This window comes from Rhinichthys klamathensis, unplaced genomic scaffold (genome assembly GCF_029890125.1).
Source record: "Rhinichthys klamathensis goyatoka isolate OS25496 unplaced genomic scaffold, OSU_Roscu_1.1 h1tg000181l_1, whole genome shotgun sequence".
In the NCBI taxonomy this organism is placed as follows: Eukaryota; Metazoa; Chordata; class Actinopteri; order Cypriniformes; family Leuciscidae; genus Rhinichthys; species Rhinichthys klamathensis.
In genome coordinates, this window is record NW_026606709.1 from 3,635,159 (window position 1) to 3,651,816 (window position 16,658).

The following is a 16,658-nucleotide window of genomic DNA, read 5'->3' on the forward strand; positions in this document are numbered from 1 at the left end:
GTATAGTTTATCTTTAGCATTCATGTCTTAAACCACCTTAGGTCTAAAAAAAGCTGAAGGGCCCAGGCTTTTCAAGCAGTATTAAAGTCGGCATGAAACTAATGTTGTGATAGTCTTTTCCTCCCTGTTGTGACATATATCCAAGTCATGGTGACTTTAAATATACTTCTTTAAAAAAAATCCCTCTTATTTTCCGTGTCATTTCATTTCAACTGCTTTCATGTCCTTGAAACTAAGCTCTTCCCTCCCCTCTTCACTCAATTTACCTCTGTGCAACCTGTCTGCCTTTAAGGCAGAACTGAGGTTCACTTTCCCAGTAAACAACATCCTACAAGACAGGTGTGGCATATCCTCCATAAAGGCTCCCAACAAAACAAAACCACAGACAGATTAATGGCATAAAACTGATGATTCTCACGTTCCCACGTCATCAGGCCGATGAATCACAAGTTGAACAGTGACCTGGATCTAGGTGTGATTGTTGTTTTCTGTTGACTTGTATATCATACTCCATTGATTTGAGGAATGATTCAGACTGAATGGGACAATGAGATATGAGCTCACTGTGTGATGAAACTACCATGGTTTTCTGTCGCATGATATGGTGGTTATTTAGGGGTTATTTAGGTCTGGTGGTGATACTCACTGCAGGTTGTATGACATTCAGAGTTGCGAATTTATCTTGTGTGCGAAATTGGAATACCACATAAAACATTTGCAAATAAAGCACCGTTTCCATCCCATGTTCAATCGATCAAAATCATCACTTTCTGGGAAGTTGCTGCAATTGGGGAAGCCACTGTGGCTCTTTATTCGTACATTATAATAGAGTGTGCAGACGAAACGCAATAAATGCTGTCGTTATCTTGCATTTGGAGGCGGATGCCTGGTGTTTGGGAACGCAATCGTGTGAGACAGTTCTGGGAGGTAATTATACCCAACAATTCTTGGCTCAGGCATTGCGGAATGACCAAACTAACATTTGTGATGTTGTGCAATAAAATTGCTCTGTCGGTTAGTCCAGCTATCCAATCACATCTTCTTTTGGGGCAAATTGAGGGATTTATTTGGTAAATGTGTTTTCATTTTAGTTTGTGCATGTCTTATAGAATGAAAAAAAAATCCAAATTTTTTTCATGTGGATTTTTTTGAATTTATGCTCATCTTGGTGTTTCCATCCAGCTTTTTTTTCTTTCTTTTTTTGTGCGGTATCTTAAAATGTTGATAAAAATATGCAGATCATGGAAATATAGCTATTGTCTGTTTGTGTATATGCATGTTTTATAGTGTTGTGCAAGAAGATTAAAGTGTGTGTGCAAACAAAAAAGGCTATGCTTCCTTTCCATACTCTTGTGTATGTGAGAGAAAGAGAGCATGTCAGTGTGAGAGAAATTTGTTCTTCCATACTGTGCAGAATCTTTCAGCAGGTGAACAAATGCATCCACTGAGCGATTGCACCCTCTTTCAACATCTTTTCCCCATATTCTTTTTATCTCATTGGCATCTCCCTTTCACTATTTTATGTGGTTATATTATTGTGTTTTAATTAGGTCTGATAATTGATTAAATATTGTAATTGGGTTAATTTACGTGATATGTTGATTAAATAAGCAAATTAATCAGAGCTAATTATATATATCAGTATTTGCTAAGAAATACCCCTCAAGGATAAAGCATTGAACAAACATCACGAATATTGTTTATTTTATACATTGGAGCTAGTCTACAGCAGTGTTGTCAAAAATACCGATATATCGATACTCACTGCTCTTGATTGAATAACTTTTGTAACTTTAATTGTAAGCCTTAATCTGTATTTAATTTTCACAATGAAAACTATCCAGTGTCATTTTACATTTGATTACTTTCATTTCTGTAGTACCTGAATACTACTGTTTAGGTCCTTGCACACTGAGTCCGAAATTTTCGCTCGTTAAAAAATAAATACAACCTCACATGGGGTCAATCACGTTTACACACTGCCATTAAAAAAAATCGGATCGGTTTCGATTTTCTGCGTTTTTTCGCGTCGGTAGCAAGCATTTTGAGAGGTGTTTTAACAATTCAGAGCCACCGAATGACTAATCGAATGACTAAATTTCGGACCTTTAGACCCACCTGAAAAACTTAAAGCCATGTTTATTTTCTTTGTCTCATTATTTTTTTATTGTATTTATTTGTGCTATTGTTTGTAATTTGTTTATTTGTTCTAATGTTATCACCGACTGTTTACTTGTCTTTTTTTGTGATTGAGATAGCCAAAGAGTTTTTGAAATTGAGATAAATTATCTGTATGGCAGTATATATGGCAGTTATTTTTCAAGGTATCGTATCGGAGTTGGAAATGTCAGTATCGTGACAACACTACCTCTACAGCAATTCGCTTTGCAGTCTATCCCTCTTGGTATACACAGTTCCAGACATTTGTAATTGTATAATAATGTTGCATGTCTGACACTGGAAAGTTACAGAAATGAATCCTCAAGGCCATCAAATGAATGATGTTCCCTTGGGTCATCTTCCTCTCCCCTCGCTGTAAATTGATTTCTTTGGTCTGGTGTCTTGCTCAAGGCCTGCTATTAGTCACAGAGCACATGTCAAGCAGGGACAGTCAGAGGACTTGTCACTTGTTTGGTGCTTAATGTGTTTTTCTATCGCTTTTGTTGCTCCTGTTATCACTTTTGTACTGATACACATTAGCAATAAATGTTGCAGGAATATTCTGGAATGAAATTGAGTTGGGTTGTCCCTGTAACACTGTACTCTTAGTTGCTATTGTATGACTGTGGCATCCCTTCCCTACTAAAAATGTTCTCCTATTTCAGATCAAGAAGACTTCAGAGGCCACTCTTACTACTATCCAGGACATGGTGACCATCGAGGACTATGACGTGTCGGAATGTTTCCATCACAGCCGCTCCACTGAATCGGTCAAGTCCACTGTGTCAGAAACCTACCTCAGCAAGCCGAGCATCGCCAAGAGACGCGCCAACCAACAGGAGACGGAGCAGTTCTATTTTATGGTCAATTTGTGTTTCATAAAAATGTAACAAGTTTAAACCATCACTATTTTAATGAAATGTTTCATAGGCACGATATCAAGTTTCACCTTTAAACTGTGCATTCGAAGTTTAAGATTTTTTCAAATATTTTTGAAAGAAATCTCATGTTCACCAAGACTGCTTTTATTTAGTCAGAAATACAGTAAAAAACGTAATATTGTCAAATATGGTTTTCAATTATTATTATTGGTGCTCAATTATGAATAATGGTTCTTATAATTATCAATAAAAACAGATATTGCTGCTTAATATTGTTGTGAAAACCATGATACATTTTTTTGCAGATTAATAAAAAGTTCAGTGAACAGCATTCCTTCGAAATATAAATAATTTGTAACATTATAAATGTCACTTTTGATGAATTTAATGCATCCTTGCTGAATAAAAGTATTCTTAAAAAAAAAAAAAACGTAATTGCTCTAAACTTTTGAATGGTAGTGTTTCACTATTTCCACAAAAATATTAAGCAGCTTAAACTGTTTTCAATATTGATAATACTAAGAAATGTTTCTTGAGCACCAAATCTGCATATTAGAATGATTTCCGAAGGATCATGTGACGCTGAAGACTGACGTAATTACTGCTGAAAATTCAGGAAGAAATTACATTTTAAAATGTATTAAAATAGAAAAAAATATTTCACAATATTACTGTTTTTACTGTATTTTGATTAAATAAGCCTTGGTGAGCATAAAAGACTCAAAAAAAAAAAAAAGATTCTTTATTTTTAATTATATTCTTTTGGCCGGTAGTGTGTGTATACTATATATACTTTAAAGTGTTTTGTTTTTTTGTACATTGCATTTCATTTGAATTTAATTAATTCATGTATTTAAAAGGTTAATTCTGGTTCTGTGCTTAAATGATCCTGCTGTCAAATGTTTTTGCTCTCATGCTTGTCTCAATTGTGTCCCTTCACAGAAGTTCCGTGAGTATCTGGAGGGCAGCAATCTCATCACTAAGCTCCAGGCAAAACATGATCTACTGAAGAGGACCCTTGGTGATGGTATTGTTTGCCTTTCTTTCCTTCTTCCTTCCTTCCAACATAGGGTCAACACTTTAAACTGAAAGTACACAATTAATGATGATATTAGCAATATAACAAATGTGGATCCTAATCCTCTTAGCCAGTAGAAACCAGCAGGAAGATGCTCATGACACACCGCTGCTCATGTGGGTGATGCAACCTTATAATAACCTCAAGTTAATTCATTTTGATAGTATGAAGGATTATAATTCCCTCGTCATGTATAAATCTGCTCATCGTGTTTTGGAGCCCGGGGCACTTCAGTCTTGTGTTGTGAACACTGCAGACTCTGCTGTTAGGGGGCCATTGAGTGAACGCTGTGTGGGTGGGATCAACAAAGCTGTCAGGAACCCAGTTCCCTGGCATAAAATCAACCGTGTCAGTTTTTTTAAAAGATGTAGGCAGTAGTCTGCCTGCTGCATTTTGGCACTTTGATGAAATATTTTTTATAGCTAAACAGGTACCTGTAGCTAAAACTTTTCACCTGCTACTGCAGTGGAAATGTAGAATTTCTCTACAAAACGTAACAATGTCCTAAAGGTGCATGTGTATGGATGTCCAGTTCCTGACAGATGGCTGGCTGTATGTGCTTTACTGAGCATAAACAAAAGCCTCCCCTGGGCCTCTGAAGAACTGTATTGTCATATTCTCTCTCTCTCTATTTCTCTCTCTCTCTCTCTCTCTCTCTCTCTCTCTCTCTCTCTCTCTCTCTCTCTCTCTCTCTCTCTCTCTCTCTCTCTCTCTCTCTCTCTCTCTCTCTCTCTCTCTCTCTCTCTCTCTCTCTCTCTCTCTCTCTCTCTCTCTCTCTCAGGTTACCGGCCTGAATATGCGACTACAAGGTAAAAATTGTTCACAGTTTGTCTTGTTTGTTGTCTTCTGCAACACATTAAGGTGCTAGATGTAATATTAGGTTATGTCAGACTTTCTTCAAACATTCTGTCTGTCTATCTGTCTATCCGTCTGTCTGTTTGTCATTTATCATTTTATCATTGTCAATATTTCCATCATTTGTTCTCATTCTACTCTATCTTTCTTTCATTTAATCTGTCATTCTATTGTTCTATTGGTCTGTCTGTCTATCATTATGTCTGTTGTTATATCTATCAGTTGTTCTATTTGTCATTCTATTTGTCGTGCTATCCATTGTTCTATCATTCTATTGGTCTATCTATCTGTCTTTTTGTTTTATCTGTCATTCTATCTATCAGTTGTTCTGTCATTCTATGTATCAATCATTCTATGCATCCTTCTATCCATCATTCGTTCTGTCGGTCTATCTGTCATTCTAATGTATCTTTTTTCTATCTATCCATCCATCTATCTATTGTTTGTACTATCGACCTATCCATCATTCTATCAATTTTTCATTCTGTCTTTAGTTGTCTATTATGTCAATCGTTCTATTTTTCCTATTTATCAATATTTCTATTGCTCATTCTATCTTTCTATCTGTTGTTCCTGTCTATCTAAAAGCACTTGTGAGAAAGTAGACCTGAAAGTTAAAGAGAAAAGGGTACATACACAGATAAGATCCAAAGAGTAGACCAGATGCTTGTTTGTTCTCTGCCATAATTCACCATATGTTCATGCAGCAATCTTCCCCGGGGTTCCTCCCCACAATGCTTTGCACTAATAGTTCTCTTAAGATTCAGCCTCACCCAGAAATCCTAAAGTTTGAAAGCTCATAAAAAGCTCTCTTATTGATTAAAAGACAAGGGTGAAGAGTGAACTGAATTGGTTGAACTTGCATGTTACCCTTTTTTATTTTCTTTCAGTGTTAAGCTGTTGTTGCACATGTCAGTTATAGATCCATTAAGGACATAGCATCAATTCTATCATAAAACAAGAACTGCATTCTGATATTGAAATGAACTCAGATTTTTAGGTAAAGGTATAACCCAATGTGATCCCACCAGCTCCCCAAGCCGAGCCAAAAGATTTCGTGCTTGGACATCTCTCGCACTCCCACCTCCTGCTGTTCCCAGCAGACCTGCCATTTCCATGACCTTTGATGTGCGGTGGAAGTGAAGTTTATGAACAGGATATTGTCATGTGCAGATCACTGAGCTAGACACAATGGGAGCTTACCCCGAAATAACCTGAAATCACATGTCCACCACAAAGCTGTTCCATAAACTATGTGTGAGATGTGAACTCATTAGTGGTGCGCAAGGCTTACAGAGCATATTCAAGATTAAAAGTGTAAACATCTCTTTATAGGCCTCCCAGTCTTCCTCCTAAACCGTTTGGCACACAGAGGCCCAGGCCACGCTCTGTATTTAACGTTAAGCTGTTTAATGGCAATTTGGAGTCATTTGTTAAGGTACTTAGAGCTTTTGGGTACTGTACTACCTGCACTGAATACCGCTGCTTGAAGCCATAATGATCCACGGCTACTTGCTTCTACTTGACTGATCATTATGGCTGGGGAAGGTATTTAAACAGAGCAGAAACAGGGGTATGTGTGGGTGTGTGTACAGCGAGATGACTGAGATAAAGTGAGCTTCAGGCATCAACATTCACCCAGTTGCTTCAGGGCAGCATGAAAGCCTCTTAAAGGGATAGTTCACCTAAAAAAAGGGGGGGATGGGGATTCAGAATTCCCTGTCTTGTGCCATTCCGAACCAAAGTTTTTCTCTTCTGTGGAAGACAAAATAATATTCTGAAATGTTCTAGAATGATCATTCTGCTCTTTTTCCATGCAGGGAAAGTGAATGCTAAAGATGTATGTTGTTAAAAGATGCAAAGTGCGTTAAAAATGGTCATTAGGCACTATATTCTAAGACTTTTGAAGCCATATGTTGTGCACTTTACTATGCACTACGTACGTAAATGTAATCAAATGCACTATTTTTGGAATTTTCAGTGTAAACACACTACTCACACTGTTTATACTACAAAACAGCATAGTTCATAAGTACATGAATTGGGACTTACCTATACAATAGCTTTAAAAGTCATTATTCATTGAAAATCATTCCTCTGCAGTTTTAAACTTGGCAAATCTAGAAGTTATGAAAGATGAGAACCAATGACATTGACTTAAATATTATTTTTCATATAACCGTTCCACACATCAAGCTGTCGAATGACTTGTGGTCATATTGGCCACTTTTAGGGTGCATCATTTTTTAAGTTTGAGAACATCTGACTCTATTCACTTTTGATGAATGGAGAACAACAGAGTGACCTTTATTTGTTTATTTTCTTGTGTTCCGTGAAAAAAGAGTCAAAAAGTTTTGGAATGACATAAGGGAGAGTAAATTATGACTAGTAAAGAATTTCGGGGTAAAAACTTGATGATGAAAGTTATTTGACAGTAGGATTCAATGTTGCGTCAGCACATCCCCTCTTTCTCTCTGTGAGGCTGGAGCTCATGGTGTAATTGGGTGACTAATAATGATTTTTGTAGGCTGTTATTGGTGGCTTGTAGTGCTGGGACCAAATAACCTGGGGATCGCCTCTTTCTCTGTTTTTTCTGCTCTCTCACTCTCTGGCTCTCTGTCCTGTCGTTCTGCTGTCCTTCTCTAATAGTCGTGGACGACGGAACTCACACACAAGGCACCAGGTACAGAAACAGTCGGCTTGTCCTGATTAGCTCATTGCTTCATGTCTGTCTAAGCTTCCAGTAGTTCAACTTCCAGTCACCTCTGCTTAATCCTAAGGAGCTGTGAACCATGTACAGTGGCGTCTGAATATCCGAGACCACACTGATTCTGGGATTTCTATTTAAAACGGAAAACAAGGAAACTGAGAAAAGTTATACATTGAAATGAATAGGAATATTTGTCTACGAATTTCATTTTATTAAACTTTTTAGTCAAATGGTTATGTTGATAATATAATTTGTAAGGGAAAATGTTGTATTAAATTATCAATACGCATGATAGAAGCATTTTTACTAGTGGTCTCCGATTTTTGGACCCCAAAGTAAATGTGTCCATGTGCTTGACAAGAGTTCATCCTTCTTGGCTTCAGTGACCGTAATGCACACAATTATGATTTTAATTGAGAAATATCCCACAATTTTAAAGCTTTTCACAAAATAATAATAATAATACAGTGTAGTTTATGTATAGCACATTTCATGCACTGTAGAAATTTAGAGTTCTTTACACTGACTAAAAATAATTTCTAGTATTAAGATTATAAATCAATCTGCATAAGATTTGAATATATAAATCCTACAATACTTATAATACTTACAATACTTTTAATTATTGCACAACATTTTTTATATCCCATCATTATTTGAATTATTCTGTCTTTTGCTTATGAAGTGAAAGTGTTGCACAGCAAAGTGCAGTTCCCAGCATTCATAACTTTACCACCTCTGTTTCAATTATGATTTATGATTCGTTGCAGATGTACAATATTAATATTTAAACATGTTCACAGCAGCACATTTTGTTTTCACCTTATTGCAATGATCATAGCTGGGAAATGTAGCCAGTGAGGTCTGTTTCAGTTCCTGGCACTGGCACAGTGTTCGGACTTGGCACGTATTCCCTGGGTTAAAAGCAGATAACAGCATTTTTAAAAGCTTCTAAGATAGAGTGTAGCCGGACACTGAACAAACAGCTCTAACCCCACACAACAAGCAGCCCGCACACTAGAATCAAATAGCTGGATTCACTAAACCATTTCGAGTTTTCCACCGGTGGCATTTGCTCCATTCATGTTAAAAAAACCATGTTAGCATGTAGATCTTAGTTGTCATTTTGTTTCCTGTCTTGGATGGGTTAAAGCCCGAAATCTTAGGTGTGCTCTTTAAAAAGAGTCTGTAGGAGTCAAGAAGGATTATCTTATCATCTCTGACATGAATGATACATGGTGTGTGGTATATTTTCAGTTGATTTAGAGCTAGACTGATTGCTTGGCCCATATCCTGAGTTAATGCCCATGTTTGTCTTGTTTTAAGGACTCTGGACAAGCAATACCTCGAGTTGTTGAGAGCTCTATTCGATTCATCAACCTATATGGTAAGTTATATTGCAAATGTCTTGCAACTCAAACCATACAATAATTCCTTAGAATGGCCCACCATTGTCAGTGCAACAGAAAAGCCCAAAGAAATTGTTCATCAGTTATGCTACTATCTTTAAACTTGCTACCTAACTGCTACCTGTGCTGTCATTGGTTATCTGAAGTTTGGGATTGATTCAGTAAGTTTTAGAGTGGGTTGTTCCAAATCCGTCATATTCCAGTGTAGGCCATGCACAAACTTGTTTCAGATCTATCGTAAGTTTACTGTTGTGCTTTCCTGTCAATGTCAGAGGACGTTCAGTCCAAAGAGGTCTTTATCATATATGCTTGTATTAACTGTGCGAACACAGTCATATATCTTGTGCTTCTATTGTAAGAGCTGAAAGCTGTCTGTGTGTGGCCGTCTAGCTGGAACTATAGAGACATTTTTAATTAATCTTTTCTGACCCTCATCCAAGCTTTCCATTTAAAAGCTAATCCGGACTGACGGATGTTTTTGTAGAAGTTGATTGCAGTCTCTCTCCTTCATTCATTATCTTTAATTAGAAAAAGGGAACTTTTCTAAAGCACAGGGCTTAGCTTTTGAGGTTGGGATTTGACCGTGGTTACTATGGACCAGCCTTTATTTCCAATGGATTTAAATGAACATGGGAAGACACTTATTTCAGTTTCTCTCTTTATTTTTTTAGGCCTCCAACATCAAGGAATATTCCGAGTGTCTGGATCTCAAGTTGAAGTCAATGATATCAAGAACTCGTTTGAGAGAGGTGTGTGTGGTAACAGAGTTCAGGTTTCTATATAGCTCTGAAAGTGCTGTCCCTGCTGAATAATAATGAATCTCTTATGTCTTCATTGGTCATGTGAGCTATGAAGTAAATTCATATGATTTAAGGACCTTGACTATAGTGTTTTTGGCAAAACATATTCTTGATGTTTATCTTGTTATTTATATAGATCCATTTAAATATTTCTTGCATGTAAAGAGAAGCTAAAGTTATTTACCTTAATTTCTAAGTTGTGTTTTCAGCAAATGCTGATGTTTTGTTTACCAGTATTAAAAATTATTTTGTGGGTGTGTTTAATTCTCTCATTTGTATGTTTTAGATAAAAAAAATAATGTAAATATAAACCGCAGATTTGATGCATAATATGTCTTTTAGGTAACGATCCTCTGACAGATGAAGAGAACAACCACGATATAAACTCTGTTGCGGGTGTTTTGAAACTCTACTTTCGAGGTTTGGAGAACCCTCTGTTTCCAAAGGAACGATTCAATGATCTAATCTCCTGTGTCAGTAAGTGGCTCTTTTTTTCTTTTTCTTTTTGCTTTCTATTGACCTGCATCTGTAAATCTGTCATTGATTCTCAGTGTGAATTAACAGTGCTTTGAACTGTTATCGTGTACACACAGATGAAGAGATCTTAGTCATTTGCCCCCAACAGTGGCACAGTGACTTTATTCACTGTATGACAAGACGTCCTGCGCCTCAGGCTAACGCTAACAGCCTTACGTACCCTCCATTACAGCGCAGTGTGTGTTCCACCACGGCATGACACATTAGAGCTTCAGTTGGTCCTTCAACTGGCATGAATGCAACGTTGTGTGTGTTTGAAAGAACTCAGAATGTGTGCTTTATCATCATCACAGATGACGCTAGATTGCACTGAATGAATGTAGAATGACACCGTGATGCCCAATCCTTTCATTTGGGTTAATGGGATGTTTGTTATCCACAGCTCGAATCAATTATGAGTGGGGTAAGCTGTGCCACTTTTGATACCAAGCTGTCCTCTTATCAAAGGAAAATATATGGGCGATGTGCATTTGAGTAATGAACAATTGATTTTTGTATTTAAATTATTTAATTAAAATATGTTTTAAACCAGATCAGTGCAATTTCCATTAAAAATACATTCAAAACCATTTTGTATGAGTTAATTCCACTGGCACAGTTTACCCTGAAGCATCTGACGAACTTTAGCCCACAGATACAATTTTGGGAAAAATCAATCATTTAATAATTCATGGATTAATATTTAGCTAAATAATTCAAATGGTTTTATGCTATTAGGATTTCCTTGCATACATAAGCATTTTTAAACCTGGATAAATTCACTTTGACATTTCCCTGCCATGTAGAAATATTATTTTGACATGCAAAAAAGTTTTAGCATAAAAATATCTTATAGCTTATACTTATAGCTATATATGACCCACCATTTTTAAATATTTGTTCTCATATCAAAATTTGTGAAAAGCTATAATAAGGTGCTGTGAGTTTGCATGTGTGGGTTGGGTGGGTTTTTGTTTGTCTGTACGTGTGGAGGAATGTCAAGGCGTGTGTTCATACATAGTCGACCAACAGCGGTCTTGTGCCTGTGACACTCCGTAGTGTGACTAATGGGGATTCCCTGCTGTTTACATTTACACACGACTTACCCCCTCCCAGCATACCACACACACCCTCGAACACACATGGCCTCTCCTGTTCTCTGTCCCTGGCAGATCTATATATAGACGTTTAGAGTTGTTCGTTCACTGCACTGTTGGAGATCAGTTCATGTTGTGTAGCTGGAGACATGTGCCTTGTCTGTCGTGAGGCTTGACAGTTCTTTAAATTGCTTCTTTTGCTCAGGATCCATGTTGGAAACCCTGTTTAGTCCTCAAGTACGGCAGATAACACGAGTAGTATATTCCCAAAAGCCCAGGTCTTTTCCCCTAATGGTGACGGGGTTATTTTAAGCTGCTGTCAGAGGATGAATCGGGGATCTGTGTGTGTGCTGAAGTAGCAATGGATGAGAGCAGATCACATCAGTTTTTAAATATGTTCTACAGAGGCCGGTTTTGCTTTTATAAGTGCTGCTTATGTGTCTCACAGCCACCACATGGGATCCGATGTGGTCAAGATGTAGTTGTTGATCTGAAGCTATGTTTGGAATGAGCTAGTGGCATATGGCATACTGTGCAGGATACACTTCTTTTTTTTTTTTTTTTTTTTATGGTATTTGCAACAGTATGCAAACATTTCAAATAATTGTATGCTGAAGTAATTGTTTAAATTGAGTCACATCTAGTGTCGACTTTTTAAAAACATATTTGGTTACACTTTAGATTAGGGTCCATTCCTCATTATTAACTAACTATTAACTACGACTTTTGCCTCAAACTCTTAATTCCTGCTTATTAATAGTTAGTAAGCTAGTTGTTACATTTAGGTATTGGGTAGGATTAGGAATGTAGAATAAGGTCATGCAGAATAAGGCATTAATATGTGCTTTATAAGTTCTAATAAACAGCCAACATCCTAGTAATATGCATGATAACAGGCAACATAATAAGATAATAAGTGGAATTGTTTTGGCAGTCAGAGCAAAAAGTAAAATTAGAAGGAGATCAGGAAAATGTTAAAAGATTACAGCTGATATTGCTTCTGGTTCAGTCATCATACTAGAAATGCATTGCATTGTGGGATAGTGTACTGTGTTGTATAGATTCCAACAGTTCCCGCCCTCTTTTTCAGTAGCCTTGATTCTCAATATTTTAAAATAGTCTCCATTTTAAGAGTTATAAGCCATGAACCAACCAACCAGCTACAAGGTGAATCGCAACATTATAAACTTTGATTTTGAAGCAAAAAAAGTATTTGAAAATCGGACAAAAAGATAAAGGTACAAGACTGTACACTTAACGGTTTTAATGAGAGTAAGAACTAATCCAATGAAGCATTGCAAATGATATAATAAAAATAAAAATGAATAAATATAAAACTCTTGATTGAAGATGTTTATTATGCATCGAGCAAACATATTTTGTTTATAGAAAAAACATGCATATACAATAATATAATTCCACTGTTACATGCAAGTATAAGTTGAAATGATGCGGTCTGATGGCTTCAACAAAAGCATATATCATCGATTTAACAACCTCATAGCTCACATAGGTCTGTCTTTTAAGGTCTGTAAGTTAAAAATCAATTCCCCTGGAGAAAATTAATGGTATTTTGACTGTTGCCTTCTGCACGTGTTTACTTGTAGTTATTTGCATATTTTGTGCATAACAGAAATTTGCATACTCTGCACAGTTGACATTCTGCATATAGCATAAATAGTATGTAGTTTGAAAAATTTAGTTTTGGTTAAAGCTAGGTACTAGAATGAGATTTCAAACACAGCCTGAGAGCGCATTACTAAGGAGACGGCAAAGATGCTTAAGGGAATTCCAGAAGGGACAGGAAGTGAGCTATAAAGACTCTAAGGAAAAAACCCAGTTGCTGCAGGAATACTCACACGTTTCTGCGATGCCAGTCTTCTGGATTAATCTTTAAGCTCCTTAAAATGAAGACTTAAATAGTTTTGAAACTTTACCTCCTTTAATGCTCTGTTAATCAGCTTTTTTTAGTTGCAGGGTGAGTTTAAATGAATCGCCTCATTTTTGTTTAATATTCGCTCTTCTTTGACAGAGCACTTGTTAAAACACTGAAGCAATGAGTGTGTGGCAGATACACTACCTGTATCTGTCATGTCCATGTCATGTTTTTCATGTTTTTAATCATTTATTTCAGCTTTTTTTTTTTCAATTACCAAAAAATATTTTTAATTTTAACAACAATGCAAATCGAAAATAAGGCATTTGTTTTGCAGTGATAGTTGGCTATTGGAAATGTCCGTTTGAAACATAAGATTGGCCAGTTTAACTTTGTGCGAATGAACACTGTTTAATGTTTTTTTCCGCCACGCATAATGAGCTCAGCCTTGTAACTCTATGAATAGAGCTGCAATGATGTGTTTATCTGTGAATTAGCATGTTCAGATGGAAGCATGTCATTAGATACTCAAGGCTGCTAAGTGGCGTGGATGACAAAGGCGACCCTGAATAATCATTTCTGAATGTCATGGCAGGACAAGCCATTTGTTCAGGACTCCTACGTTGTCTCTACTTGCAAAAACGTGAATGCAGTCTATGCAAATTTTGCGATTTTCATGTGTCATGTTCAACTTAATGAGGTGTGTAATAATTTATGTATGTATGTTTAGAGAGAGAGAGAGAGAGAGAGAGAGAGACTATTGGTGAGTGGTAGGATGAGAAGATGTTGTTTTGAATTATTTATTAATAACTGTCTGGGCAATTGCTTCTAGGTTTGTGAAGGAAGTGTTAGTACGTGTATACTGAAAGTTTAGGCGTTTTAGTAGTTTTTAAAATTTCTCTTTCTGAATTCTGATAATGTATGTCAGATTTTCTTTTCTTTCAAACATTATATATAAATAGATAATTGTGTTGCTCTTTGATTTTTGCTTGATTTCTTGATTTTTACTCTTATTCTCTCTCTTTCTCTTGTAGGAATTGAGAATCTGTATGAGAGAGCGCTGTATATTCGCAAGATCCTTCTGACTTCACCCAGATCAGTGCTCGTTGTCATGCGATATCTGTTCGCCTTCCTCAACCAGTAAGTCTGAATGTCTCACACAAACACACAGTAAGTTTTAAACATGCAAATAACATGCATGCGTCTGAAATAAGTGTTGATGATATAATACTCTACTTGATTGTAAATGAATATCACTTTTTGATCCAAAATCATTCCTAGATCCATATCATAGAAATTCTCAGACCAGACTCGAACTTGACTATCTGATTAAGAGCCAAACCAGAACCATCTTGCTTTTTTTGCTAGTTGCCTAATAGCTTGTTCGTATTCCCTGCAGCTTGTCCCAGTACAGTGATGAAAACATGATGGACCCCTATAATCTGGCCATCTGCTTTGGCCCCACCCTCATGCCCACTCCAGAAACTCAGGACCAGGTCTCCTGCCAGGCCCATGTCAATGAGGTCATCAAAACCATCATCATCCACCACGAGACCATCTTTCCTGATTCAAAGGAGCTTGACGGCCCCCTGTATGAGAAGTGTATGGCAGGCGGAGATTATTGGTGAGTGGTGCGATGAGATGGTGATGCTGTTTTTAATAATTTATTGATAACTATCTGGGTAACTGCGTCTAGGTAGGTGTTTGTAAGATAGATGTTCAGGCGTTGCTCAACCTGAGAGATGAGAATCTTGTTAAAGTCAGTATTTGTGCTTGTGTTTGAATATTTCATTTTTCTGTACTATTTTAGTGGTGGTATCCGGACATTTATGGCGTGACAGTGAAAAAGTTTGTTTTAATAAAATAAAAAGTTTCAGTGCTATAGTGAGTCACTTAATTTGTTAGCACAGTTTTAGGGTGTGACCGCTTTGTTTTGAAGAGCAGGTCTTGTTGATCCAGGAAAGGAGGATAAATCCTTACAAAAGATTTGGAAGAAGGTAATACAGGTTAAAAAAAAGAGTCATACAGGTTTGGAATGACATAAGGGTGAATTTCAATAAATTTCTGGAGGTGAATTATCCCTTTAAAGAAACTTTTTTTCTTTTCTTTTTTTGTGGATTATGTGTGATGGTTATTTTCTTTCAAACTGTGAATCAGCAGAAATTTGTGTTATAAAATGGCCTCGTATTTCTCATTCTTTCTCTGTGAGGATATACCAGGCCCTAGGCCAAAAGTTTGTATTCAAAATGCACTTAATATCACAGGTATGTGTGCCTGGATCTAAAGAGTGACGGGACCAGCTGCATCTAAGCTGTGTTTGGATTCAGTGTGGGTAATTATTTGAAATGATGTCGTGCAGATATTGTGAACTCTTTAGTCGAGGTAGGACATTTTTTAGAGGCCGAAGGGTTTGGAGACCTTTAACTAGATGAGACAGAATGAAACCATCTTGATAATTGCAGCCATCAAGGTAAGAAAAGATTGCCGGCCAAACCAACGCTCATTTCTCTCCGAAATACCCATGGATGAGAAGAGGAAAGAGACATTTTCCGCCAACTCCACAGCTGTGTGTATGTGTTGGCTAGTGATTTTGTTGTCTCAAAGAGAGCGGCCCAACTCCCACAAGTCTTCATCCCCCAAACTGAAGCAAATCACCTGCCACTGCAAGAATCTGTACTTGAGCACTTCAAATAATTACATCCTTAAACTCGCCGAAGCCGGTTCTCGTATTTTCCCCTTTGGTAGTGTGACAGAATCCCAATCACCCTGCCCAACTCCTCCTGAATACTAATGACAGCCTCTGTAGTTTTTGCTCAATGGTGAGTTTTACTCTGGCTGTGACTTAACTCTTTGTCTCCCTGTGCATGCATTTACTTATGTAAGGAAGTATACATACACTACCGTTCAAAGGTTTGGGGTCGTTAAAATTTTTTACAATGTTTTTGAAAGTTCTTATGCTTACCAAGGCTGCATTTAAAAATACAATGAAAACATTAATATTGTGAAATATTATTACTATATAAAATAACTGTTTTCTAAAATGTAATTTATTCCTGTGATGGCAAAGCTGAATCTTCAGCAATGTTACTCCAGTCTTCAGTGTCACATGATCCTTCAGAAATCATTCTAATAGGCTGATTTGGTGCTCAAAAAGCTTTTCTTATTATTATCAATGTTGAAAACACCAAGAAATGTCACTACATCATTTTCAAAACTATATATGTAAAGTGCATTCAGTTTAATGCACAGCTAGCTGTGGATTATCCCACCCATTTG

At 36.9% G+C, this 16,658-nt stretch overlaps 1 protein-coding gene across 5 annotated transcripts in view; it reads left to right on the plus strand.

Annotated features, from left to right (window-relative positions):
* srgap1a (SLIT-ROBO Rho GTPase activating protein 1a) overlaps nt 1–16,658 on the plus strand; it is a 112,762-nt gene that overhangs the window by 79,332 nt on the left and 16,772 nt on the right. For 3 of the 5 annotated variants that reach the window (XM_056261298.1, XM_056261301.1, XM_056261297.1), the window contains exons 9-17: nt 2,826–3,023; nt 3,984–4,068; nt 4,901–4,928; nt 6,310–6,412; nt 9,011–9,071; nt 9,765–9,842; nt 10,236–10,370; nt 14,417–14,522; nt 14,782–15,006. In XM_056261298.1, the coding sequence (XP_056117273.1) occupies nt 2,826–3,023; nt 3,984–4,068; nt 4,901–4,928; nt 6,310–6,412; nt 9,011–9,071; nt 9,765–9,842; nt 10,236–10,370; nt 14,417–14,522; nt 14,782–15,006 (1,019 nt within the window). Of the gene's footprint in view, nt 1–2,825; nt 3,024–3,983; nt 4,069–4,900; nt 4,929–6,309; nt 6,413–7,623; nt 7,658–9,010; nt 9,072–9,764; nt 9,843–10,235; nt 10,371–14,416; nt 14,523–14,781; nt 15,007–16,658 lie in introns of all 5 variants that reach the window. The other 2 variants (XM_056261300.1, XM_056261299.1) reach the window with 1 other exon arrangement.